The 26698-nt window shown below is 38.8% G+C and overlaps 2 protein-coding genes across 10 annotated transcripts in view; one reads left to right on the forward strand and one right to left on the reverse strand.

The window, feature by feature from the left end:
- trioa (trio Rho guanine nucleotide exchange factor a) overlaps positions 1-6303 on the forward strand; it is an 86271-nt gene extending 79968 nt beyond the window's left edge. For 7 of the 9 annotated variants that reach the window (XM_057355430.1, XM_057355425.1, XM_057355426.1 and 4 more), the window contains 8 exons: positions 631-772; positions 871-898; positions 986-1148; positions 1243-1364; positions 1451-1529; positions 1710-1910; positions 1998-2136; positions 2311-6303. In XM_057355430.1, the coding sequence (XP_057211413.1) occupies positions 631-772; positions 871-898; positions 986-1148; positions 1243-1364; positions 1451-1529; positions 1710-1910; positions 1998-2136; positions 2311-2856 (1420 nt within the window). In that variant the 3' untranslated portion in view covers positions 2857-6303. The remainder of the gene's footprint in view (positions 1-630; positions 773-870; positions 899-985; positions 1149-1242; positions 1365-1450; positions 1530-1709; positions 1911-1997; positions 2137-2310) is intronic. The other 2 variants (XM_057355424.1, XM_057355428.1) reach the window with 1 other exon arrangement.
- A 124-nt stretch (positions 6304-6427) lies between these two features.
- tinagl1 (tubulointerstitial nephritis antigen-like 1) lies at positions 6428-25736 on the reverse strand. Its single transcript, XM_057355434.1, has 12 exons — positions 25588-25736; positions 20510-20820; positions 19221-19287; positions 15527-15619; positions 15284-15398; positions 13048-13171; positions 12772-12922; positions 12493-12679; positions 11481-11526; positions 10365-10488; positions 7958-8003; positions 6428-7842 (listed from the first exon to the last, which is right to left on the reverse strand). Exons 2-12 carry the CDS (start codon positions 20811-20813, stop codon positions 7678-7680), a joined length of 1422 nt encoding a protein of 473 aa, XP_057211417.1. The 5' UTR covers positions 20814-20820; positions 25588-25736; the 3' UTR covers positions 6428-7677.
- Between the last annotated feature and the right edge of the window lie 962 nt (positions 25737-26698).

Consider the following 26698-nt stretch of genomic DNA (forward strand, 5'->3'; position numbering starts at 1 on the left):
ATGCACTGAAAAGTTATAGATGGTTGATTATTTGTCTAGGTAAGTATACTTTTTTTCATAGATTAAAAATAGCTTTTAAAATACGCAAACTGGCAATACTACGTAATGTGGTTCAAAACATCTCCCCGTAAAACGCTATTGGTTTCGACTATTTAGATAAAGTGTCTGTTAAAGGAATATGACCTGGCCTGAAAAAAAATCAGTCAGAAGAATTTTTTCACTTTAATCCATGAATTATGTAAATAATGAAGTGTAATTGGGTTGTTGACAAATACAGGTGCTGGTCATATAATTAGAATATCATCAAAAAGTTGAAATATATCAGTCAAAACATTTGAAATATATCAGTCTGTGTGTAATGAATGAATATAATATACAAGTTTCACTTTTTGAATGGAATTAGTGAAATAAATATTCAAATATTTTGATGATATTCTAATTATATGACCAGCACCTGTATACTGTGCATGTGTCCCATGGTGTGACAGCAAAAATGTAGATAAAAAACTAAGAAAGATAAATCTCTTTTATGCTATTTCATATTGTAAATATACATAATAATATAAAAATATATCATTTTTATTCTAATTACATGTATGTATAATAATAAAACCGTAATCTTTTTTCCAGCAGGAAATCATCATCATGGCATACATCCCTCCGCATCCGAAAGAAGTCAGAGAAAAGAGAGAAGGAAGGTAAAAAGGAGACCAAGCTGGAGAATGGATACAGGAAATCTAGAGAGGGACTAAGCAACAAGGTCTCTGTAAAGGTAACCACATCTACAAACCTTCCGTACATCTAGTTTTAGCATAGTTTTATTCATTTTTACAAAGATAAATTCTCAAAGCTGTGTTCTTTATGTTGCAGCTTCTAAATCCCAATTATATCTATGATGGTAAGTTCCAGATATTTATTACGTTAGTTTGTTTAAAACTCTAAATGGATCTTAAAATAGGAATGTTTATGTTTGTTTTTACTGAAGTTCCCCCGGAGATTCTCGTCCCGCTGAGCGATGTGAGCTGTGATAAAGGCGAGTGTGTCACTCTCAGGTGTAAGGTGTGTGGCCGCCCCAAAGCTACAGTCACTTGGAAGGGACCCGATCAAAAACCACTCGCCAACAACGGCCACTTCAGCATAGCCTACAGGTACAAACAGGCTTTCATGCGTCTGTGCATATAAATGATGGCTAATCTAATGATTCAGTTTTACGCTTCACTTATTTCTGTCTCTGCAACACAGTGAGACCGGCGAGGCAACGCTGCGTATTGTGGGCGTGACCTCAGATGATGATGGCATGTACACCTGCATTGCAACTAATGATATAGGCAGCGTGACATCATCATCCAGCCTGAGAGTGTTAGGTGAGAATTAAAAACTTCCTTTTGGATAAATGGTGTATATTGTAGGTATATTTATACATTATTCACTTATTCACACTGTCTTAAAGGCACTACGAATGATGGAATCCGGGTCACGTGGAAGGACAACTTCGAGTCTTTCTACACTGAGGTTGCAGAGCTAGGCAGGTGAGAGTCGTGGGACTTATACGTCAAATGTTTATGTCAGATGGATAAAAAATGCAAATACTCCGTTTTTTTATCTGAAATTGACTTAATTTTAGATGAACTTTGTAAGAACGTTTCTTCTTTATTTAGGGAAACATTGCAGTGCTGTACCTTAAATAGTTTTTTTTTTTTGTCTTTCAGGGGAAGGTTCTCTGTAGTGAAACGCTGTGACCAGAGAGGGTCCAAGCGCACCGTGGCCGTCAAGTTTGTGAACAAGAAACTGATGAAGCGAGACCAGGTCACGCACGAGTTCAGCGTTCTGAAGAGACTCCAGCACCCACACCTAGTCAAACTACTGGATATTTTTGAGACCTCCAGCAGCTATGCGCTAGTCCTGGAGATGTGAGAAAACACACACACATTATAAAGGTGAACGTGCATGGTTGTCATGCGTTTCTGAACATACATGTGTTTTGTGCGTTTCCGCAGGGCCGATCAGGGCCGTCTGCTGGACTACATTGTGAGCTGGGGGAACCTCACAGAAGAGAAGGTGGCCCTCTATCTGCGGGACATTTTAGAAGCTTTGCAGTACCTGCACAACTGCAGAGTCGTTCATCTGGATGTCAAGGTCAGTGTGATATAAGAGTATACGTCATGTAGTCTTTTAACAGCCCATGTAGTGAGGTCTAATAGATGCATTTGTTTGTCAGCGAATGCTTTATTTTGTTTTGTTCGGCAATGTTCATGTTAAAGATCTTCCAGAGTACTTCTGCTAATTTCCCTATTCTCAATCTCTGACCAGCCTGAAAATCTTTTGGTGGACCAGAGCTCCTCCCAGCCGACGGTAAAGCTCACAGACTTCGGCGATACGGTGCAGCTGAACTCCACTCCTTATGTTCACTCTCTGCTGGGTAGCCCGGAGTTTGCGGCCCCCGAGCTGGTTCTCGGAGAGGCCGTCTCACTCTCCAGCGACTTGTGGAGTCTGGGGGTGGTGACGTACGTGATGTTGAGCGGAGCTTCTCCGTTCTTGGATGAGAGCGTGGAGGAAACTTGCCTCAACATCTGCCGACTTGACTTCAGCTTCCCCAACGACTACTTCCAGGGCGTGAGCCAGGCGGCACGGGATTTCATGTGTCTGCTTCTCAGGACCGAGCCTTCCAAGCGGCCCTCGGCTGCCACCTGCCTGCAAGAGCCCTGGCTGAGGCCGGGAAGTGGCCGGCGCTCGGCGGAATGCATCGATACCTCGAGACTCATCTCCTTTATCGATCGGCGCAAACACCAGAACGACCTGCGGCCTCTCGGGGGGATAAAGACCTTCCTGCAGAGCAGGTTACAGCCTCGGATCTGACCAATGAAATGAGACAATAATCTCATCCTCTTTCTGCTGCCAGTTATGATGACTTCAGTCCTGAGCCAATCAAAATGTGTGCTTGCGACCTTGTGAGCCTTTTTGGCGGATAATATATACAAAAATATTTACCCAGTTGAATGCTGCTGCCTCGTTCTGAATAAAGACTTTACGCAGAGATTAAAACAATGAAATATATATATAAATATATATATAAATATGAATTTCTCGGATTTGCTGAATGATCAACAAATCTACATAGAGTAATATTTTGTGTGGAACAAATTATCTGCCCAGCGGTGGCAGAGGTTTCTTGAAGAAAGCGATGCAATGCAGTTTAGCAAGAACAACCTTTTTCTTTTCGTTTGCCTGAGCCAGACAGAGCCAGCCGCTCGGCTTTTGTGCTTATGCAGTGTTAAACTCGAAAACAAGGTCAAATCCTTTCTTAACGAAACTTTCAAGAAAATTGAAAATCAAGTTGTGATAATTTTTTAGCCTGCATATTTGAATAAATACAACAACGGCATCAGTTCCAGAAGTTTAAATGAATGCATCTTGAGTGAATGAATAATTGAAGCATTTTAAGTTAAAGCTTGTTTTGGTCTCCTCGTGTAATATTATAGTTGCTTATTTGAACAATGATGATGATGCCACATTTAGCTGCAAAGATTTTTACGGCTGCAAGTTAAACCTTTATTATTTATAACTAGAACAAATTGTGTTGTGCAATTTACAGATGTTTATAAAACGGTCAGTTCTGGTCCTTGATTCTGATTGGCTGAGCGGAGTTCTAAGCCGTTATAAAATACCTCATTATATAACGGCTGACTGCACCACATAGCCTAAATATCATTTTATTTACTTTATTTTATGAAACCTTGCTAAGCATATGGAATAACCGTTTTATAAAAGCAATAAGCCCCGCGAAGCAGTGGGTTACAGTGCATTTTATAACAGCTACAGGGTTTTAGCTGTTATAAAATGCACTGTAATCCACTGCTTCTTGGGGCTTATTGCTTTAATACGCCTTATTCTGTGTCTGCCCATCTGATTTTTTGTTTAATGTAACGTCGAGGGGGACAACAAACGAATCCCAGTGGAAAACAGCCATAGGGCGGCCAAACGTCTGAGCAGCAAAAGGCCAATCAGCTTGAGACAGAATGACTGAATACTGTAAACGCTCTCGCATTATTTCCATGTTTTATCATGTGAAATGTCGCGGCTTCAACGGTTTATGCAGCTTTTAATTTTTTGTAAGACATCCGGTATACCTTCGATAAAAACGTAGACTAGCACGTACCTTGTACTGCAGGTTCTGCTGTTATGATTATTTAATCTGGTCTTTTAGTTAAGTATTATTGCTCTGTTATGCGACAGGGTTATTATCGTCTACACGGCACTTACGCTAGTCACTTTTTTGTTGATGTACATGTTATTATGCCAAAGTTTTCCATTGTTTTCCCCTATACACACATGACTTTTTTAAGTTATAGATTATAGCTGTGACTGGTTGTTTACATGAGTTTCTCATAGCTTTACACTCGAAAGAATGGTTTCTTTCAGTTTTTCCTTTATTTTCTTTCGTGTCCATGTTATTGACATTTCACATGTTTTACATTGGATTTTTCTGCACATTTGAGTCGAGTTTCTGAAACTCACCTCTCAGACTACACTAGACATTGAAATCATTTTATTGTCATATAGCGAGACATCATGGACAAAATGTGAAGCCTTTAAATTATGCTATTTATCTTATTTAGATAGTTTTAATACAAATGGTGTAGGTCCTTTTAGTTGTAAGGCCTTGGATAGTTATTGGTGAAAGTCATAAGCTCTCAACACTTTTACAGTCTCTGTAGTTTTTATTTTCACTGGAATGAGATTCGTATGCGGTCTGTAACTATCAGCCTGTTGCTCTGTGTGTTGATGTCCTTTGGAGCCAGTGATACTTGCATAAAACACATCAGCCAACTCTTACTTTTGAAATGTTGAAGTGTTATTAAGTGTTTGATTGGTGGACTGTGCGTCTTTCCCAGTAGGAAGGAACATTGTTGATTCAACTGTATAGACCCATATAATTTCCCCTAATTTATTTGTCATTGTAAAGTTGTACAGATGCCTTGACAGCGTGGGAACTTGGACTGGATACATTTTTTAATGTCTGTTTTTAGTTCCGATCTCATTGTATTTTAATGTATGTATCATCATTTTAGACATTTTATTTCGATTGTTTTATACTTTTTGCATGTGTATATTTCTTTGTACAGAAACCATAAGTGTTTATGCGATACATGCTGTAAATATATTCAGTTTTGTCATCCGTTATTTTGGAATTAAACATATGGAACATTGTCCAGGCTCGGGTACTTTAATCTGTTTTAACATTTACTGTAGAGTACCTGATTGATGTTAAAGAGATAGCTCACCCAAAAGTGGAAATTCTTCATGTTGTTCAAAACATGCAGAACACAAAAGATTTCTTCACAAATGTGGGTGACCAAACAACATTGGCCCCCCTTGACACTAAACCGTGGAGACATTTCTCAAAATATCTTCTTTTGCGTTCCACAGAAGGTCAAACACAGGTTTTACTGCCATGAGGTTGAATGAATGGTTGGATGGTCAGCGGTAATTTAAAGCTGTGGTGAAGGTCTTTCAGTAAACGCCCAGAAGACTGTAAATGGTTCGTAAGCCTTTTATTGCATCACAACTGAACACTACAGTGGTTTGCATTGTGTACAGAGAGAACATGGAAACATTTCACAGCAGTAACTGGAGATGCATTACTTACAAACATTGTTCTTAAATAACACAAAGTAATTCATAATTACAATATAAGAACTGAATGGAACATTTGAATGAGGGCCAAGAAAGGACCAGATCAGTGTATGGTATAAACTTTAATGTAAAGCTGGCAATAAGCCGCATGTAATATGCATGACATGAGCCCATTTGCTGGGCCGCACATAACTGCTTCATCTCGCATGACTGATTCAAATAACCAAATGCTAATTGACTGGTGTGCAGAACATCTGTTACTGACGTTTGTGCTGAAGTGAGTCTTCCTGTCAGTGGGTGTTTTGCTGAATGATATGCTTTGAATTACAGCCATGTCACTGTAATAATGACATTATCAGTCAACAGATGAGCTTGCTAGACACTAGGGTGCGTGTATGAAATTATTTGGCTGATACTGCTAACATGTCTGCAATGTATATACTTTGTATTTCAGGCTTATTAACACACACATATATACTGTATATATTAATCCTCTGTAGAGTTATATCTGGATAGTGAGGAGTAATGCTCTATGGTGTCTTATAATATATACATTTTTGCCTGATTTACACACAAAGACAGAAACCAAACTTCAGCATTGCACTCAAATTATACTCAGATATTTTACTGTGAATACAGCAAAGACAGATTTTTTAAAATAAAGGAATGGTCATACACTAGAGAGATATTTGTCAATGTTTGTGCACAATATTACTAGTTTACAAGAGTGTAAGACTTGGAAAAAAGATTTTGGTCATTATGCTGAATTACATTTAACCTACATGTTTTATACGTATTTTATATCCGGTACAGTAAAAGCCTAAGGGTTTAAGCAAATGTCCTGTTGAGTTTATTCAACATTATATAAATCTATCGTTTTTTTCAAGTGGTGATATGACGTATGTCTTTTTCTGTATGTTTGTGCAACCTTTAATTTACATAAATCCTCTTCAGCCACTCAGATTTTACATTGTATAAACGTGGTAAATTTTTGGTAGGGCAGAATAGCATGAAAACTCTTTGTGCTCCTATACACTTGAGAACTTGAAAAAACACAGTCGCTGATATGACACTGAATACACAGAGATTTTTACCCTTCATTATCATGGAAACATGTTTAATGCATTTATTCCTCAATTCTTACACTGCCACAGGAAGTTAATGTTCATAATGTGAAGTGGAAAATGTCTCTGCAGTTAACAAATGAACAAATGACCTGTAAAGCTTAAGATATTGTTGGGGATGTTCTCAAATTATTTTAGTTCATTTGCAGAGATTAATTCTATACATTGAGTGGCTATCAGTTGTTTTGGACCGTGGAATCTGCTTTAAATTTGATTTAATAACCAACCCTATACAAATCCATGACAATCTGATTCCATTTTTTTTTTCTTCTCCAGATTATTGGTTTAATGTCGAGTCAATGTCAAGAATAACCAATTTAACATTGATTCAACGTTACAACAATTATCTTTGCTATTTGGGTTACATTTGAATGGAGTGTTTCTTTATATATTGACTTAAAATGCGTAACAACAATCTCAACTGAAGGCCTTAACTGCAAAGAAATGTTGCATAAATCAAATCTACCGTATTTTCAGAATAAAGGATTGGTCCTTAAAACCAACATCATCTCCCATTTTGCAGCCAAGCCCCCTAAAGAAGTTAAGACTGAATATCACTGGAATAGACAAATGAAATGATTGTGATATTGTAAAGCAGAGTGCCTGTAAAGTCTCTGGAAAACTTCTGAGTCCTGTAGTTGTTTGTATTTAAGGTCAGGGAGTGTATCAGGTAGGTTTCCACCAATAAGACTGACAATAACAGCTCTGTATACAATCCCGATATTATTTCTCAACATATGCGTTAAAATAACTGAGGATGGAGCCAGAGGAGATTGTTTTATGAACATGGTAGTGATATTCAAAAGGCATGGGTGTCTATCAATTTGGTGGAAATTGGACTCTTAACAAACCTGCCATGGACCTGATTGACCTTTTGAGGTGTACATCAGGCAATGAGGTGGAAAGGGATCTCACGGCTTTACTTGCGTCTTCCATGATGATGGTGATGACTGTGCATGTCCTCCATGTTTACTCTTCCCCACACACCGATAACAAACGTTTCGATCTCGCATTCGTTCTCACCACGAGCGATGCGGAAGTACCCGTCCTCGCCCCAGTTCTTCCCCCAGGAGTTGGCCGCAATCTGAAGAGTGAAGAAATGGGTTTAAACTCCATGAAACACGTAAAGGTAAGCTCTAGGACCCAGAATCTAGGTGAACATTATAACACTAGTATATATGATGAACATCATTTCTCACCCAGTACTTGTTTGTTCTGCCATTGTAATCCCTCTCCTCTCCCCATCTGAAAATATATGCGATAAACATTATCAGGATAACAACAAGTTTGTGTGATTGATCGCTTAAGCATCAGTTCTGAAACGGATCAAATATTCTCCTAAGGGAATTCCTGTAGGTAAATTTCAAACCAAAAACAAATCACAGTGAAGCAGAACCAAAATACAGTTCATCCCAAACTGTCTTTATGATGAGGTGAATATTCCAGTTCTCTGAGAAAGGAAGAACATAAGCTCCAGGAAGCACCACACCCGCCTTCTCGAATCTTCTCAAGATAAAAACAAACGGCTGAACCTTCACTGTGCCAAGAACTTCCTTTTGCTTCTCCACCCGTCCTTGTTCCACGCATCACAGCGCTTCCCTTACATACTCTCGTTGAAGTAGCTGTTGTCCCCTCAACGTCTTTCAACTGGGACACACCAATCACAACTGTACATTCTTCAAAGGTCTATTTATTTGTTATCATCCATGTGGAATGTTTGGATAAAATATAGTCTAGCCAAGGCCTATTCTAGATGAAGTTTTCCATTATACTAGGGCACATTTCATTCTGTTCCCAAATAGCACATATCTGTCCTCTGTCCCCACGGGGGGAGGGGGGTGGGGTGGGGGGTTTGTAGTATTCAGTACATTCCAAAAAATACAAACAAACCAAACAAAATTACCTAAATAAGAAATGTGCCCACATATGAAACACAAGGGCAAGTTCGAGGGCCAAACCGGTAGCTAATATATTTGGCAAAGCCGGAAAAAGCGTGGGTCTTGAGTTCTGCAGCGATCTTATCTTTCCATGTTTTCTGTCCTCGGTTCTGGACAATCACAGGCATACCACTGCCTCCAACCAGCCCTGACCTTCTGTGGGTTCAGACCTCTCTGTCTGCATTGCAAAGTCAGGATCAGTCCATCGAACAATGCCATTTCCATCACACTGGACATCAATGTGCCTTCCACAAACTTTCCCTGGCCCTGGGCTTAGCCGAATGCACCACAGTGGGATTTATCCCGTAAAAACATCACCGCTGCGCTTGTATGCCGACCGCATATCGACCTCTGAGCGTCTAGAGCAGGGCTAGAACTGCAGCGTCGGCAAGTGATGGTAGGTTTGGTGAAAAGCTGGTTTCAGACAGACTCTCGCTCAATATCACTAGCAATGAAGCATGTCACATTTACAGACATGAGAAGCAAGTCAAGCTGTACAACCACAACGCTATACAGACTAAACACATATAGCCAACCCGAGTCAGCCGCAGTGCTGAATAACTGTGTAAATATAGATTCACTGCCTGAAGGGCATCGGCAGATACTATATTGTTTCTGTACAGTACAACTTAACAACCACATTCCTGCACACGACACGTACAATCTCTGATATCACATATTAGACACACCTGTCCCAGAAATAAAAAAGCAAAACATGAAGACCAGTTGCAGGTTCACCCAAACATGATTTGAAATTCTGTCATCATTTGCTCAACCTCATGTCATTTCATACCTGCATAAATGACTTTGTTCTGATGAACACAGAGAAAGATATTTGGAAGAATGTTAGCAATTTTCAATTCTGTGACATCATTGACTGCCAAAGTAGGAAAAATGTCATGTTAGTCATGTAAGGTGCCCCAGAACTGTTTGTATTCCTAAATTCTTCAAAATATCTCACTTTGTGTTCAACAGAACAAAAAACTATATACAATGTTTTTTCCTACAATGGTAGTGAATGATGTCACAGAACTGAAAATTGTTAACATTCTTACAAACATCTTTCTTTGTGTTTAACAGAACAAAGACATTTATATAGGTCTGAAACAACGTGAGGGTGAGTAAATGAAGACAGAATTTTCATTTTTGAGTGAACTAGCCCTTTAACATTGATTAATATATCTGAAACCCAAACTGTGATTTGAAACTCACAGGTAATATTTACGTTCACTAAACATTTACCTTATTTCAAATACTTTATGAATGAGGATACTGAATCTATAGAGCATAAAATAATGTAGTCTGCTCTCTAGTTGAACATTCAACAGTGGAGAAAAGGGGTATCTGAGTCATAAACTATAGTCAGCGTGCTATCAGTGTTCGGTTTGAACATAGCAAAACCAGACAACGGGTTTCATGGGTGTGTCCGGGGGCGGGGTTTCAAGGTCAGTCAACCAGGTGTTTTGTCTGCCAGTAACAAATAACATGCCTTGAAGGCGAACAAGAGGGGCTTCAATGTCTCTCTAATACATTCCCAGGAAACACCAATTGACAATATTTCCAAAAATGATAGGCTTGGCTGTTAAATTTGGACTGGTTGTAAACACCCATTTTCTTCATTTTATCATCAGAGATGAGAGGTTGTGCAATGTTGTGGGAAAAAACGTACCCTGTTATCCTGACGGAATGTGTTGCATGTTTGCGGTTCTGCTGAGGTTTGTAGTTATTGACATCTGTATGTTTGTAAATTCCGCTCTTGTACACAAAGAAATCCTCGTGGACCTCCATGATGGCTATAAGAAAAACAAACAGAAGACACGGCCATTATGCACAGCACTGTCTCTTTAAATAAACCGTTCTAAAGTACAACACAAATGTACAACAATGAATGGCAAAAGCCTTGATTTAATGTCCAAAAATTGTCCCAACTCAAAGAATGATCTCTGACCTTCAGACGTCATCAAACCAATATTTAAAAGCTAATCCGTAATGCTCATCACGCAAAGTTAAAAACACAATTACATAACATCCCACAACCTTCATGTTCCCTCGCAGATCAAAGTGAGATCAAAGTCGTCACTGTTACAATCGGAGTTCAAATAAGTTGGACTTCACGTGGCAGGGCCAGTGCTTAAATTCATGAGACCCGATACAAAACTTATGGGTGGACCAGTGACTTGGCAGTCCCATTGACGGCACATTCCAGGTGGGGCCATGGTCTGAAGGGGTCTTCAAGGTCTGAAGACTTGCTTTACGTGTTGTTTTTTCCAGACTTTACTGGAATATCCTCCGCTCAGACACTGACAATGATCACGGTAAACATGGCCCAATTAACACATTCACACTCGCACACATACCCTTACATCCTTTCATCTCTGGCTCCTCAATATAAGCCAGAGGTTAGGCAGAATTTTTCTAAAGATTAGAAATGAAAACTGGCGCATGGCCAAGGTTCCCTCCTGTCTGGAACAAAACAACAGAATGCTGGCAAAGGATCATGGAACACCTGAACAACTCCACACACACACCCATCTGTACTGCACACTCTATTATATTACCGCAGGGATTTTTCTCGAAAACTCAGCGCATAAGTGTCAAGTTTAAACTTAAAGCTTTTTTCCGAAATGACCGTTTATGACATCCATGGTGACTAATAAAACATGACACAAATATGAATCATTCTTGACTCCATTAACAGTCATTAGCCGAGTGCTTTACTTCATTTTGTTTATCCTTTGTGGCTCACAGTGTTGCACAAAACGCACAATTCTGGAGAATTCCATACCTTGCACAGGGCCATTATCCATAATCTCCTTCATAATCTCCTTCTCCTGTGAGCGAGAGAAGAATCAATGTGTCACAGTCAGTTCAACAAACTGGAATATCATTTAGTTTCATACACAAATCCCGCTACTACGGTAAACCAAAGAATGGACCACTCATTAACCACATTCCTGTGTCACATGTGTAAGCTGTGGGTTAAAAGGATCTCTTGAAATATGTACTGTACTGCATATAATGAAGAGTGTGTATAATGCGGGGTGGTGAGATATAGTTAGGGAAAGAACCGTGACATGACCGCTAATGTAATCTCGGTCTCTTTAGACGTTTGCCGAGTTATTTCTCCCTGTGGCTTTGGTTTGAAGGCTCTTGGTTGATGAATAAAATAAGTGCAGATATGTGCACAGATGCTGGGTGTGAGGGAGAAATCTGTAAATCACTGACACGTTAACCAATGCATACCAGAGATCTGTATGTTTTACAGCAGTAGTAATTCCATAATCTTTCAGGAGCTGGACAAAATATTTACAATATGCTCGTGCTTGTTGAACATTGCATTTCAAAACCATTGGCATTTAATAAGGAGTTGCTTGCTAACTTTCCACTAGATGTTGAAACCTGAACATGGCTGAGATTTGGTTGAGATCAGTAGGAATGTTGGCTTGCAGTGGGTGTTTCTATGTAAATTAAAGGGACAGTTCACCCTAAAATAAAAATGATGTTATAATTCATTCACCCTCATGTCATTCAAAACTTACGTATGACTCGCAAAAGAGGATATTTTGAAAAGTTGTTTTGTGTCCATACAATAGAAGTCGATGCGGACGACTGTTGTTAGGTTACCGACATTCTTCACAATATCTTCTTTTGTGTTAAGCACGAGAACGAAAGTCACACAGGTTTGGAATGACGCGAGTAAATGATGAAAGAATTTTCGTTTTTGGGTGATCTATCCCATTAACATTTGTAATTCAGGGGTCTAGCCCAACTAGTTTAAAGCGGTCAGGTTTGCTTACATTCGATGACAGTCTGTATGGTGGGGTTGACTGATAGATGTCATTGTGGTAGCTGTGGCTGTTGGGACAATGTGCCGTGGCCTGTCTCTTCCCCCGGCCCACCGCTCGACTCTGCATCATACAGCGAGCTACTTCAGTGGGGGTCTGCTGAGGCAGAGAGAAGGGGTAACACTCCTCTGTTACCACCCTGAGAAACAACAAACCAGAGGTATGCTTTAGTCACATATATGCAAGAGATTGAGTTTAAAGATGGTACATGTAAAATAGTTTCAGGATTACCCTCGTCGACGTAGGTACCACCAGGCCCCATCGATACGTCCCCCGGCACAGCCACCTTGGTGACGTTTGTCGCAGGAAATGAGATTCTGGGGTGAGAGCTGAGGGGTCATGTGACCCATCGACTGAATAGAGATTCTGTCTGATGCAACAGCTACGGTGAATCAGAAAGAAGCAGATATAAGAGAAAGGACAAAAGAACAATACAGTGTTACATAATGTACATAAATCTCTTCACTGTGTAAACTTTGTATGCTCTGTTTTTTTTTGCTGGCTCACCGGCGGTGGAGAAGGCCCAGGATGCATTGCAGTTGCCTTGGTCCAACGGCTCGTGGATTTTCCCTGGCCATTTTTCAGCTGCGTTGAAGTAACTTGGCAGATGATCGTTTCCATTCATATTCATCTGCAGAACATGAAGCAAGTTTGAATGTTTTTCTCTAATGGCTTGCTGGAAAATTGCTGTGTTTTGAAATATGTGGCTGTTTTAGCTGGTTTAAGCTGGCCATTAACTGGTTGACTAATAACAATGTTCCAAAAAACTGTTTGACCAACTTAAGATGGTACAGCCAGCTGGTACTGAAAATGGTTTTGTTGCTGATCCAAGACGGTGTACTTGAATAGTTTTCCATAAATGCTTTAATGATGTGGTTATGATGTGATATTTTGGCATTGTGGCACATAATGGTTTATTCCCATGTGTGTCTTTTTAAAAGGTCTCATAGTAAATGAAATGTCAACTGGGGCTCCAAAGTCCAACAGCGGCAAAATAAAAGCCTTATTGTGGTTATGTAATTGTGATTAGTCCGTTTTTTTGGGTGTGTTTCCTGGATTATTTCAGTGGAAAATAGTGTATAATGTGACCTTTTTCTGAAAAAAGGTATTCCACCAGCATAAAGAAAATCCCAGTTATCTCAATAATAGTAAAATAATTCACCCCATCTATCTAGATTCAGCAGTAAGTGTACAACCTCTTAATCTATAACTCTCGGAGTTATCAATAACGCTGTTTCTGACAAATTTCTCACCCCAAAGGCTGGAACATGGAATTCAATTCATTTCATCACTTTCTCTCATGAGACATTATTCACCAGGCTACTGTGCTGCTCTCCCTCTTTGGTAATACACAGCTGCTAGTTTTTGTCCTCCTACATTCCAGCCTTTGATATTGTCATGATTCTCTTTGACAACTAGCAGATATGATCCAGTGGAATGCAGGTGGTTGTCAAGTGACCTGTATTGCAGTGGTGATTTGTAGACTCTAAAGGGCCCCTGTAGGGCCACAGCTTGGAGAAAACGAAAGGTGTGTACTTAAACTCAGATGAAAGAATACAAGGAACGTAAAGACTCAAGTGTGTGTGTCAGAGAGAGAGAGAGCGAGCGAGCGAGCGACAGAGAGAGAGAGAGAGAGAGAGAGAGAGAGAGAGAGAGAGAGAGAGGGCAAGCAACTTTAATTAATTTGTAATATTTTTTAATACTAATTCATTTATTATAATATAAACAATTTATAATTTTATAAATGTGATACTTTCATTTATTGTAATTATATATATTATTATTATTATATTTATTTAATATTTTTCCAATTATTTAAAATTGTATTTAAAACACAATTTATATATTTTGTATTTATTTAAAAATATTCATTTTTAATAAAATAATGAATTTTAAATAATTTACAAATACAATTTATTCATAATAAATGAAATACTTAAATACTTGTTTTATTTATGCCACCATGCTACTTTTTATGACACAAATTTTGTTTGTAAATAAAATTATATTATAGATGGACAGAAAAAAATTGGTGCACATGGAATCAGGTTGACCATCGACTAAAGGCATGTCACTTTACCCATCTCCCTCCCAGTGTCTGACATTACCAGTTCCTGGTTTGAGGGCAGTTCTGTGAAGTTTAGATTTGTCTTATTAGCAACAAAGACACGCCAAATGATTCCAAAATGGTCACCGGCACCCCGTCAGTAGGAATTCATTAGACAATGATATGGGGTGAGAGAAAAAGTGTCTTAAAGGAGTGAATTGACACATAAAGAGGCTTTATGAATGGTATTGTGGGGCTTGATTTTAGCACCAGACAAGACATTAAGGGGGAAGGTGTCAGTCCATATTTACTTGGGAAAAGTGGTGGAAAAACGCATCCTCTGATGAGATTGTCTCTCATGTTCTGTAATATACTGGTGCGGATCACACGCATCTTTAACTTAAAGCCTCATTGAGCCACATCAAACAACACACATCCAGACAGTCTCATTTGGGATGCAGTTACTGTCCCATAATGCACTTTTACCAAATGATGCATCACAGAGATCAAAGAACAGTCTGATTTCTTAAATCCTGCCTCTTATTCTCGCTTTGATGGTTCATCACCACAAAGTTATGGTGAAGGCAGAGAGAATTTGCAATCAGACAGCCGTCATTGGGCATAATCATGAAACGAATGAAGAGATTATCTGATCTGCAACGGTCTCGTTCTGGAGCTGGTGCTGCGTTGACTCACCTGGATCTCATTCATGTTCATGATGGTCCGTGAGGGCCGCTGTGTTCCCAGGCGATACCGCAGACCCTCGTCCAGGGTCATACCCCAGAAGTGACTGTAGTTTGCTGCCCTCCAGCTAAAAAAGTAAAAAAGAGAGAGGAAGAGTTATAAATGTTTCTTTGTGCACTTGTTATATATACTGTATATAAAACACTATTTTTAGTGCCAATTGTCTGATAACTATAGAGAATGACTGACGCTTACCCATAACCTCTACTGTTGACTTCCTGGATCATGTCAGCATCTATCAGACAGGCGTGATGCTCACATTCCCAACGTCCATTCTGACCACACGTACTGCAGGAAACAAAAACAAAACTATCAGTAAACTGAGCCTGAAGATTTTCCAGCAAGCTTCCTTGCCTTTAAAATCCCTCATTGTGTGACTGAAATAACTGTAAAATGAATTTAAGATTACAATTTTAGACAACTACACTTTTAAAAGGATAGTTCAACCAAAAAAGAAAACTCTGTCCTCATTTACTCACCCTCTTATCGGAAGAAAGAAAGTCATACAGGTTTTAAATGACATAAGGGTGAGTAAATGATGACAGAAATTTCATTTTTGAGTGAACTATCACTTAAATAATAGTCAAACTGTTCCAGTAACATTCTATACGTTTTGTTTGCTAATTCCTCTATTCAAGTTTAATGCTGTAACACTTTATAAAAATGAAAAAAAACCTTTTGTAATAACTATTGTTGATCAGAAAATTGCTATGATAAAATATATTGTCACATTGAATAGTGTAGTTAGGAGCTTTTTCAAAAGAATAGCTTGACTTTAGTTTGACTACTTTAGCTTTTTATTTGACAGACTACAGTTCTAATGTAGCTTCCCAACACACTATTAGAATAATAAACAATGTAAACTATTTACACAAGTAAAGAAGGAAAATGTAGACAGATGTTAGACGAAACAATGAAGCAACACAACGGAATTCTAAACTTGAGACAAATCAAGAGGAACAAAGTGAGATAGAGACCGAGAGAGAGAGAAGGTACTGTAAGCCTTTTAAGGCAGCTCTTGCAGAAACATCCATTTTTAGGCAGTCTATTTAAGGGAGGAGGTTCAGTAGGCCTGGCATTTCACAAGAACATGTCGTCATGGATTAAAAGAGGAAGTCTAGTAGTGACTCAGTGCACTTCTGCTGAGTCATACCTTAGAGAGCAGATAAGTCATGCTCAGAAAAGAAAAGTGATATGAAACATCAGCATCTAACTGATCTACCGCCTGGGTCAAGAATACCTCAGAAGGAGAGGACAGAACAAAACCCTCTAGCAACACCTTAGCAACCATATAGCAACATACTGGCAACCAGCCAGAACATCCTAGCATGACGATAAGTTTTCTCTCTTAAGAAATCCTACAATCTAGTTGCTAAAATAGCTGGCACGACTAATCTGTGCTTCTTTTTTGCATCCATAGTATTTTGCAATGATCAGCAAATACAGTGCCTCTTCAATCACAGCAGCACAAACATGTCAACTCACACTACACTTCCCAGAAAAGAATGGTTATCTACAGCGATCTGTCAGGAACGAACTACAACAACGGTGTGTATGTGGAGCGTTGGCTGGTTTTGATTGAAGGAAGCAGGTAATACCTTACAACCTCTTCTTTCCTTTTGCACAAGACCTGTTTGAATAAATGCACGGATGTTTGTCAGACGACAAGAATTCAAACATAACTTCACACGAGCGCACAGCAACGCACACTTGCTGGCTGAAAAGTAACAAAAGGTTTTTCAAGCGCAAAGGCATCAGGTGACCTGTTGTCAGCGGGAAGCCAAGTTTCTTATTCGGTCACGCATGAGCGTTATCCTGAAATCTTGATACAAGGGTCACAATCTGACGTCCCCTGTGTTACAAAGCAGATATATTTGTGTACTTTCTCTTTATTTACATTTTTCATCTTTTCAAGGATGACAGCAGAATGGATGTATGGGCTCTAGATCTCATCTGTTGTCTCTCCGGCATGCTGCTGATAGAGCACCACAGGTAAGGATGGCATTTACAGCGACAGAACTAGAGCATTTCATGTTCTTCAATAACTTCAAAAACATTTCACAAAAGCGTGATAACATCACAAGCAGGTGAGTGTAAGGTCATGCTTCACCACCAGCACTGCTCTTCATTTTGCTGATTCTACAGGAGCCAGCGGGTCTGCTGCCCTTATGCCAAATGCACGGCTCAGTCCAATGAGGCCTGAACTCAGGAAATCTCTGGATTACAGAGGTGAATGCGAACCAGGAGGGAACAACAACTCTGCTGGGATGCCAGCCAGCATTTCATCAGGCTCTTCCACCACAGGATGCAAATCTCTATATGCAGTTACTAGAGAATGTGAAAAAGATCTGGATCAAACAAGAACCAAAGTGAACTGAGATAACAGGGATGTGACAGGAGGTGGAGATCGTGCTGTTGTTGTGATAACACAAAGCATCGTCACGCCAGACTGCCAGATAACATCATATCACATCTACAACACACTGTTGTGTTCAGGGCTTAATTTTTTTACTGTAAGACTGTAAATCTTGTATGTATAATGTATAAAACATTTAAACATCATGGGCTTTGGATTGATGGAATGTTTTTGCTCATGTAAATTACAGCCACTGCCACAAACAGGCAAATGAAATATTTGCACTGGGACCACCGTGTGAATACACTACACCAAGGAAAGAAAAGAAAAGAAAAACGAGACCTGGTGGTAGCATTACAGCACATTTTTCCAGAGACAATACCCATATCACTGCTGTGTGAAGAAGCTTTGGCATGAGGGAATGGAATTCCTGCTGTTGTATTTTGTCTAACCGTCACCAGTTTCTCACGAGCAATGCACAATACAGTGAAAAAACACTATCACACAGGATGGTGAGATGCTTTTAGACCAATAAAAACTCATCCAACCTGAATGAGAAAAGTGAGCGAGAAAGAGAGAGGTGCTGGGATCTTGGATATAAAAAAGTATTTTAGATTAGATTCTTCTTGTAATCTAAAATACTTTTTTACATCCAAGATCCCATCCTGTGTGATAGTGTTTTTTCACTGTATTGTGCATTGCTCGTGAGAAACTGGTGACGGTTAGACAAAATATTCTCCAAAGAAAACAAGTTAATATTCACGTTTAAGCAATACAACAGTAATATTTGAAAATGTATTTAGAAAAAGTTCAAAAAAGTGTATGTGATAACTTCATGCTGTCAGTCTTTCACGTTGCTGTTGGATGACTATTTGTCACTTCTGAGGTTTGATTTTGTTGAAATTCAACAGACACTGGACTGGAATGGTCACAATACATCTACAAATGCTGATTAAATGAAAATTTGGAATGGTCTTTAATTTTTTTCTGCGGCTGTATACAACACTGCAATAGATTTCATCATAAAAAATAATGGATTTCCCTGTACTGGTTATTGACTGTGAAGGTCCAGTGACTCAACAAATACTGCTATGGTGGAATGTGCTGTTATCTTGACTGGAGCAAAGGATTAGACTGATTTTCTCTGGAGAAAGATAATCCTATTAGTGTGACACAAACGTAAGGTAACTATATGCATGTGCATGTGCAGTACATAATTCTGCGGCGTATTTGCACTGTTTAAATGCATTAGAGTAACAAGGGCTCTGAAGGTGAAGCAGGTGTTTAGAAGCCTTGAAAATGAGGAATGTGTGTCATCTTTTCAGGACCCGAGGGTGTCCTGTCCAGTAGAGGATCTAGCAAAAACTCTCTTGGTCTATAAAAAAACTTGCCAACTTGTTGACGTTACCATTAGCGGCCTTGTATTGGTAGATGCGCAGTGCCCTTGAAAAGGTTACTGTGTTAATAGTGCTATGACAAAACAGAGAAAGAGAGAATACGGATATGCGTGTGCTCTTTAGATTTGAAACTCACCACAAGTTACAGTTCTCTTTGTAAGTTGCTCCTGAATGAAACCTCTGGCCGTTTCTTTCACAAGAACCTGAAATAAACAAACATCAGTAACTCATGAGTCATAATGGCACACACAAGAATCTTATGAGGTTTGAGGGAAAAATAGGCAGATACTATACACATATGTATTGTGAACCCCAGCATTTGGATTCAAAAGTACTAAAGTTAATTGTTCTTACCCCACCGGCAGATTTTTTTGCTTTTTAAACATAGACTTACTTCTTCATTTTCTTTTAAGAAAATTATTTTAGGTCACTTTCCTTGTCAAGTAAATGTATCTGGATTTAAGAATTCTTTGATATTTGTCCTAGAAAACACACAAAAATGCACTAGATTGTGTTGTGTTTTGGGGTTAACGGGAATATCTGTAAAATGAACGGATAATGTCCTGACAGAAAATTGCCAGTACGTTTTCCTTATATTGTTTCTTTAAAAAGATCGTCCACCCAAAAATGAAAATCACAAATTACTAATCCCCCAAGATCTTTTTCATACTATGGTAGTTAACACTGCCGTACTCGAGGGTGAGTAAATGATGACAGAATTTTCATTTTTGGGTGGAGTATCCCTTTAACAATGTAGAATTGGGGGTCTACATACAGTACAGCTACAGTATTAACTCTTGCTCATAAACACACACACACCTCACACAACCTCCAAAACCATCATCTTAACAAGAGTCAACACTAGTTCGAGAGACACAGAGAGGAAATGCGCTTTCATGTAGAATGAACTGTCCTTCATATGAAAGTGCCTTTCAAAAAACATTCAGTGATTTCTCAGCCCTCTCTGTCTGAGTGAAGGTGCGCTGTGATCCATGAAATCACATGTTCCTGCCCTATAGACACGATTTTCCCTCCTTTAGCAAACACACATTGCACACATACCTGTTGTGATCTCTCCCTCCCTGCAGTCATCCTGTCCACCTCCCCAATCCCCTTTATGATACATTACAGGCATTCTTTCGGTTGACCTCCATTCATTGCTCTCTGCCTTCTGTTCTGCTCTTTTTATGAGAAGGCTACTGTTCTCTCTTCATTATTAGGCCTATTGCTAAACATTTTACACCTCAGTGGTACAACACCACCACAGTGGGGTCTATGAGGCAACAGGAAAACATTAACAGAGAAGTATGTGGACTCAGGTTTTCCATTACAACTCTAGAGAATAACTAACCTTTAACTAAAGAATGGTTTATTCAAAAATGATTTTTTGTTACAGAGGACATTTGGCATAATATGTTGACCTACTGGGGGGGTATGGAGGAGTTGTCCCCAAACAGTGACTCCAGAAGTCAGGACAACAGTCGGATACGGTGCGGTTGCAGAACAGGTCGCAGTAACAGATCGTGTCCATGTACGGGACAGTGCACTGGTCATTTCTGCCCGGGCAGCAGCCTCCTCTCCTCTGGCAGTATGAGCCGTAAGGATCCCGGATTCCACTCAAGTGCAGCGGGCCGGCCAGTTCTCGCTTGGTGCGGGTCCTTGACGACATCCCCCCCTCCAACATCAGGAGGAGAACTGTGATGATGGCCAGCATCAAAACCTTCGACATCGCTTATCTGCCATAAAGAAATCAATATAACAAAACATTGCATCAGCCATTAGGCTCAAAATTCGAAACAGAATTCAATTTGGAGCATTATGCTCCATCACGCAGCAAAAAATAAACAATTGATGTCAAGTGATGAGATTATAGCAGAAATAACAGTTGTTTGTCCATTTGTGCGGATAGGAAGCAACAGATATGAGAAACACAACTTTGATGGAACGGTATACACAGAGAAATGTCATGAAGTGAACATGAGGGTTGTTTTGCATCCTTTCCCGAACTCAAGGCTAGAAGCCAACAATCTGTGAATGTAAACACGACTGATAAACAGACGTTTTTCTTGTTCTTTTTTAATAATGCCCTCATCCTGCAAAGAAAATAACAGGCCATATACAAAACAGTCTAAACCTGCAAAGACCAGCAAACCAGCCTAGGGTGTTTCTATCCGGGACGCTTGTTCACAAGTAGTTTTATAACTAATCTGTCTGCTAGAGTTTCTGTCAGACGGTCGATCTATAGAGGTGTGTACAGAAAAGCAGGGTGGTGTCATGTGACTCAGGCTTTAATTCTGTAGACTTCCAGCCCAGTTTTTATTGACTTGTTAAAGCGTCCAGAAAGACTTACAGGACTGAATTCTGCTGTGCAAACACGGTCATACATTTACATTTAGTCATTTAGCAGATGCTTTTATCCAAAGCGACTTACAGAGAGCTCAGGAAGCAATAAGCGATATGTCATACAGCAGCAATAGTACAATAGGTGCTAATACAAAGTTACTAGTTTCAGCAAAAGCTAGAGCAATACCTGTTGAGAGAAAGAGAGAGGGTTAGTGTTTTTTTTCTCTCTCATTTGTCTGTCAAGTATTCACAGAAGAGGGTTTTAAGTAGTTTTTTAAATGTTGTGAGAGATGTGGTTGACCGGACTGAGTTAGGTAGAATGTTCCACCAGGAAGGAGTTGTGAAGCGATTTACTGCCCTTATGAGAAGGCAATACAAGACGCGGCTCATACACGAGACTCTTTCCTGTTTTCATGGCAAGCACAAAGGTTCATATCATATATAATTGGCTACTGATGACTAAAAATATCTTAATTGTCTGTATTTGCATGTCTTGAGACATTTAATCATATTTATAATATATAAACGATTCATTAGCAAAGGTTTGAGGTGGGTAGCATGTTTCAGAACAAATATGACCCAGTCTGTGAAAACCCAACTAAAGTCATTGTATGTGATTTACTGTTTTTACATAAAATCATCATATAATGTAAAGAACATTCTGTGAAAATATAACCTTGATATCTTTAATATTGACTGAGTAAGAACATGTCGAAGATTGAAATCATATTAAAATCAATTAATGAAATCAAACTTTGATGCCCCTAATCTTATATTATGAGACTTTATCTTGGATTTCACAGATTGGGTCACACATGCGTGGAAGCATAAAGGTCCATTGTTTGAAATTTAGCGGCATCTAGTGGTGAGGTTGCAAACTGCAACCAAAGGCTCACCCCCCCTCCTTCCTTTCGAACCACTATGGTGGCTGACACAAACGATGTCAAGTTTTCGTTTCTTTGCCGAAGGAGATAAGATATTTATGAAAAAGAACTCACAATTTATTTATTTAGAAGTAATGGAAGTTATTCGACTTTGCTATTATCACTGTGCCTGGCAGGTTTCTGAACACAGAGGCACCATTTGAGCATTCAAGCAAACCCATAAATAAACCAAAAACATTCCTATAATCCACCGCTCAGTGTTCTGCCACATACTAAATCAGTCAGGATTAACATTTGAACACTAATGTTCAAATGAATGTGCTTTAGAATTCATTCAACATGCCCCAAAACCATTGTTATTGGTAACTGTAGTGCGCAAGGATAATTACAGATTGTGTAATTTCACTGTTAATCCATTCTTTTACCTGGTTTCTCTAAGATTTTAGTGAAGGATTAAAACTATTGTGGCTAACTATTCACTCGTGTTTGCTTTAAGCGGTATTTGTATAAAAATTTCAGAATAAGATGAATGCCCCTTTAAAAAAAGTGGACCGATTTATCTTCATAAAGCAAGAGGAGACACAATAGCTGACGTTGTGGAAATAAAGCCGCTATCAAACTATCATTATTAGGGAAACAGCTACTTCCTGCAGTCAAAACCAAGACAGGAAAACACTGTCTTATTAGAGGGATAGTTCACCCAAAAATGAATCTTCTGTCATCATTTACTCACCCTCAAGTTGTTCCAAAACTATAATTCTTGATTATGTTGAACACAAAGGAAGATATTTTAAAAAATGTGGGAAAGAAAACAGAGTGGGGCACTATTGACAATCATAGCTTTTGTCCTATGGAAGTCAATAGTGCCCCAGAATTGTTTGGTTACAAGCATTCTTACAAATATCTTTCGAGTGTTAAGCAGAGCAATGAAATTTACACAGGTTTGGAACAACTTGAGAGTAAGTAAATGATGACAGAATTTTCATTTTTGCGGGAACGATCCCTTTAAAGCCGTTCATGCTCGGTTCTGACATCAAACTTTTTACAGACATGTGCATTTTTGTTTTCTTTTGAGTGGCTATAAAGTTTACATAGTATTGCCAGCACTTGTTTTCATCTGTGGATTTCATCTTCCTCTAGCTCTTCATCCTCATTTAATCATATTACTGGTCCTCTCACCGGCCCTCCTCGAGAATAATGCCCTAAGTTCACACAAAACTGCACTCAAGCCTTTTGTGGTCGCACGTTCTAAAGATGAAAGAATTGACAAAGACAGAGGGGGCGGAGCTCAAGGTACAAAAATAGCATCATTAATTACCCAATCGGCCCCACCAGGCACAATGTCCCCCACACAGACAAAGAACAGCCATCGCTGTGCAGTTTTCTGCATGACTGTGCCTTTAGTCGACCATTCCACACATAGAAACACTGAGACATATGGCAGCAGTGTTATGGTGGCATTATAAAGCCACTCTTATTGAGGGTCTTTCATGGGGCCCGTTTGACCCCGCTGTCAGGGCAACTGCTCCAGTCAACATCAGCTGTAATGTAACTACAGTGAATAGATCATCAGGTTTTGGTATTTGAGGTCTGGATGATGTGCGCTTACTTCCACACAGCGGGGCTGCAGCATGTACAGACGTGTTTTTACATCACAGACTGCCCGCAGGATATAACTCAATGCACACTAGACTGTAAAACACTGCTACTAATGCACAGTACTGAACAAGCGTGCAGTCTGCCATCTGACAAATGATACATCACTTCTGTACCTCAAGACTTTGAGCACAGCATTTAACCAATGAGCAGATGAACAGAATATATGATATGATAATATTCCAAGCCTCAGATATTTGTTCAGGCGGTTCAATGGACACATTCTGAACCAGATACAACACAACAAAATCTTGTCTGAACAAAACAGACTGAGAATTAAGAAAGCGAATTGAAGCTATTATCTGGTTTTACTATTTAAAGACATATTGGTTTTAAAGCAACAGTTCACTAAAAAAGTGAAAATTATTTGATCATTTATGCACCCATACGTCATTTCAAACCTGTATGACTTTCTTTTGCGGAACACGCGAGAAGATATTTTGAGAAATGTTGGTTACCAAACAACACTGGACCCATTGACTTCTATTGTATGGACACAAATCCATTCCTCAAAATATCATCATTTCTGTTCCACAGAAGAAAGAGTCATATACATGTTTTGAATGACATTAGGGTAAATAAAAGATGACAGACCTTTCCCTTTAATATCCCTTTAAAGTTCACTTCAAAGGTGTCTACTAACATGTTAAACGTTCCATTACTCGATTAAAGTAAGCCAAACATTTTGAGGTGAATTTCCTAAATAGGATTTTAGAAAGACAAAAATAGAAGATGAAGACACATAACTGACTAGAAGCAGGACTAGAACTTTCGACATACACAATCTAACAGTCAGAAATTGGACCTTTCTAGCAGATTCCATGCATATCAGCAGTGACACGGGTCCTTGAGCTGTCAACGGACTTTAACACTTTCACTGTAACTCGAATCAAACACTTTACCTGAAGTGTAATGCTGAAAGGTTCAAGAAACAATGGGGGTAAAATCCAGCACCTGTGCTCTCACTGCTAAACGTTTTCCTGCGCAAACTTGATTTTTTAACATTTATTACAGTTTACAATACAGCTCGAGGGCAAAAATGCCACTGAAAGTGACAAAAAGGCACCAGGTAATTTAAAGTGAGGCAGTAAAATAGCCCTTTTGTTTTTGGGAAAAGCAAGTAAGCATTTCCAGGTGCGAATATAATAAAAGGTACCCCTTAATATAAAACAATCTGGTTTACAGTGTTGTTTAAAGACACATTTGCAAATAAACATTGCATTTATGAACACGGCATTATCCCCAAACTCCCATAATTCATCTGGATTTAATACCTGAATTTTAGACAAATAATTATTAATTACATCACGTTGAGCAAAAAGTAAAAAAATAAACAAATACAGAAAATAAACATAATATAGTATATTTAGACTTAAGTACAATATGCAAATGACCAGTAATACGTTTTAACTGTGACGAATTACCTTCTTGATTTTATGTGCATTTAATATATGAAATCCCATCTTAAATGTAAATATGAATAAAGAGAATATTGTCAATATTTGCTATCTAGAGTCTAGCACCTGTCTGAATTACACACCTGTCCAACACCTGCATGAGAAAGCAAGTAGAGGAGGTCACACAGAACACACAAATCAAATGGCCAAAAATATCCCCCACCTTGTTTAGTGAAATAAAATCCTTCCTGTGGTAAATCCGGTAGAAAAATGTGATCCTGTCTCTTTTAAACAACAGGTCAAAGTACTTTAAAGTAGTTGAACACACTTTCTCTCTTACAGTGTTCTGTCTGATCTTTAGTCACACTCTTGTCTGTTTCCTTCTCTATATAGAGGCAGGGCAACCAGGCGACCCACCCCTTCAGTATTCTCCCTCCCCTTCTTTCACTTTCTGTCTCCTTCTGGCCCCCTCCCACACCAGACACAACACACTGCTCTCGGACATGGAGCTTCTTTAGGTTAACCCCTTTCTGCGAGGTTGTTGCCTGAGTTTATCAGCTTTATAGCATCTTATCTTTCCATGCCACACTTTTCCTGTTGGCTACTTCTTTGTTAAACATTATGTAATCTTTTTTATACCACTATGCCCCTCTCTCGCTCGCTCGCTCGCTCGCTCACTCGCTCACTCTTTATACACGAAGGTCAGTTCAGAGGCACAATACTTCACCACCTGCTGGTCAAACGGACAACTACATGTATAAATCAGTCAACTATGCATCATTTGCTGAATTAAAGTTCCACTTCATAATATTAAAAAACAATCGTCATGGCTAGTAATGAGATTAAATATAGAGCAAATAGAAACTTTTGCTGAAGTCTCATACACTGTAAAAAATCCCGTAAAAAAAATCTGGCAGCTGTAGCGCCAGAAAGTTTTTTATAACAACAGTTTCTTTCATGTAAAATTACATTTTAAAATGTTTTTCTTGTGAAATCTTGTCTCTTTTAGTAATTTGACGGGTTTTTCATCGTATTTCAAAAACACGTGAAAAATCTGTAAATTACAGTTTTTTTACATTATATAGTATGTTAAAAATCTGCAAATAAATAAAAGTAAAATTCTGTAAAATTGTAGTTTTTTTAATTATACGTGAAAATCTGTAAAAACGGTATAATTTCTATATATTTCTCCTAATAAAACAGAGAAATCTCATAAATTATTTATCTCAGAAGAGATCTATACCTCTTTCTCTCTTTCGCTCTCTACCATACCATATGTTTATCAAATTTACCCAAATTACATAAAATTTTACCATTTTTTATCCTATAGTTAT

Source organism: Triplophysa rosa, linkage group LG16, assembly GCF_024868665.1.
Source record: "Triplophysa rosa linkage group LG16, Trosa_1v2, whole genome shotgun sequence".
In the NCBI taxonomy this organism is placed as follows: Eukaryota; Metazoa; Chordata; class Actinopteri; order Cypriniformes; family Nemacheilidae; genus Triplophysa; species Triplophysa rosa.

Bases quoted from the DNA above. Each gene is read 5' to 3' on its own strand.
- tinagl1 (XM_057355434.1), bottom strand. From the start codon at position 20,813: ATGTCGAAGGTTTTGATGCTGGCCATCATCACAGTTCTCCTCCTGATG. The intron at 13,172-15,283 runs GTGAGTCAACGC...CATGTTCTGCAG, and splicing joins TGAACATGAATGAGATCCAG to ATGAATATGAATGGAAACGA. The intron at 12,923-13,047 runs GTGAGCCAGCAA...GATTCACCGTAG, and splicing joins CTGGGCCTTCTCCACCGCCG to CTGTTGCATCAGACAGAATC.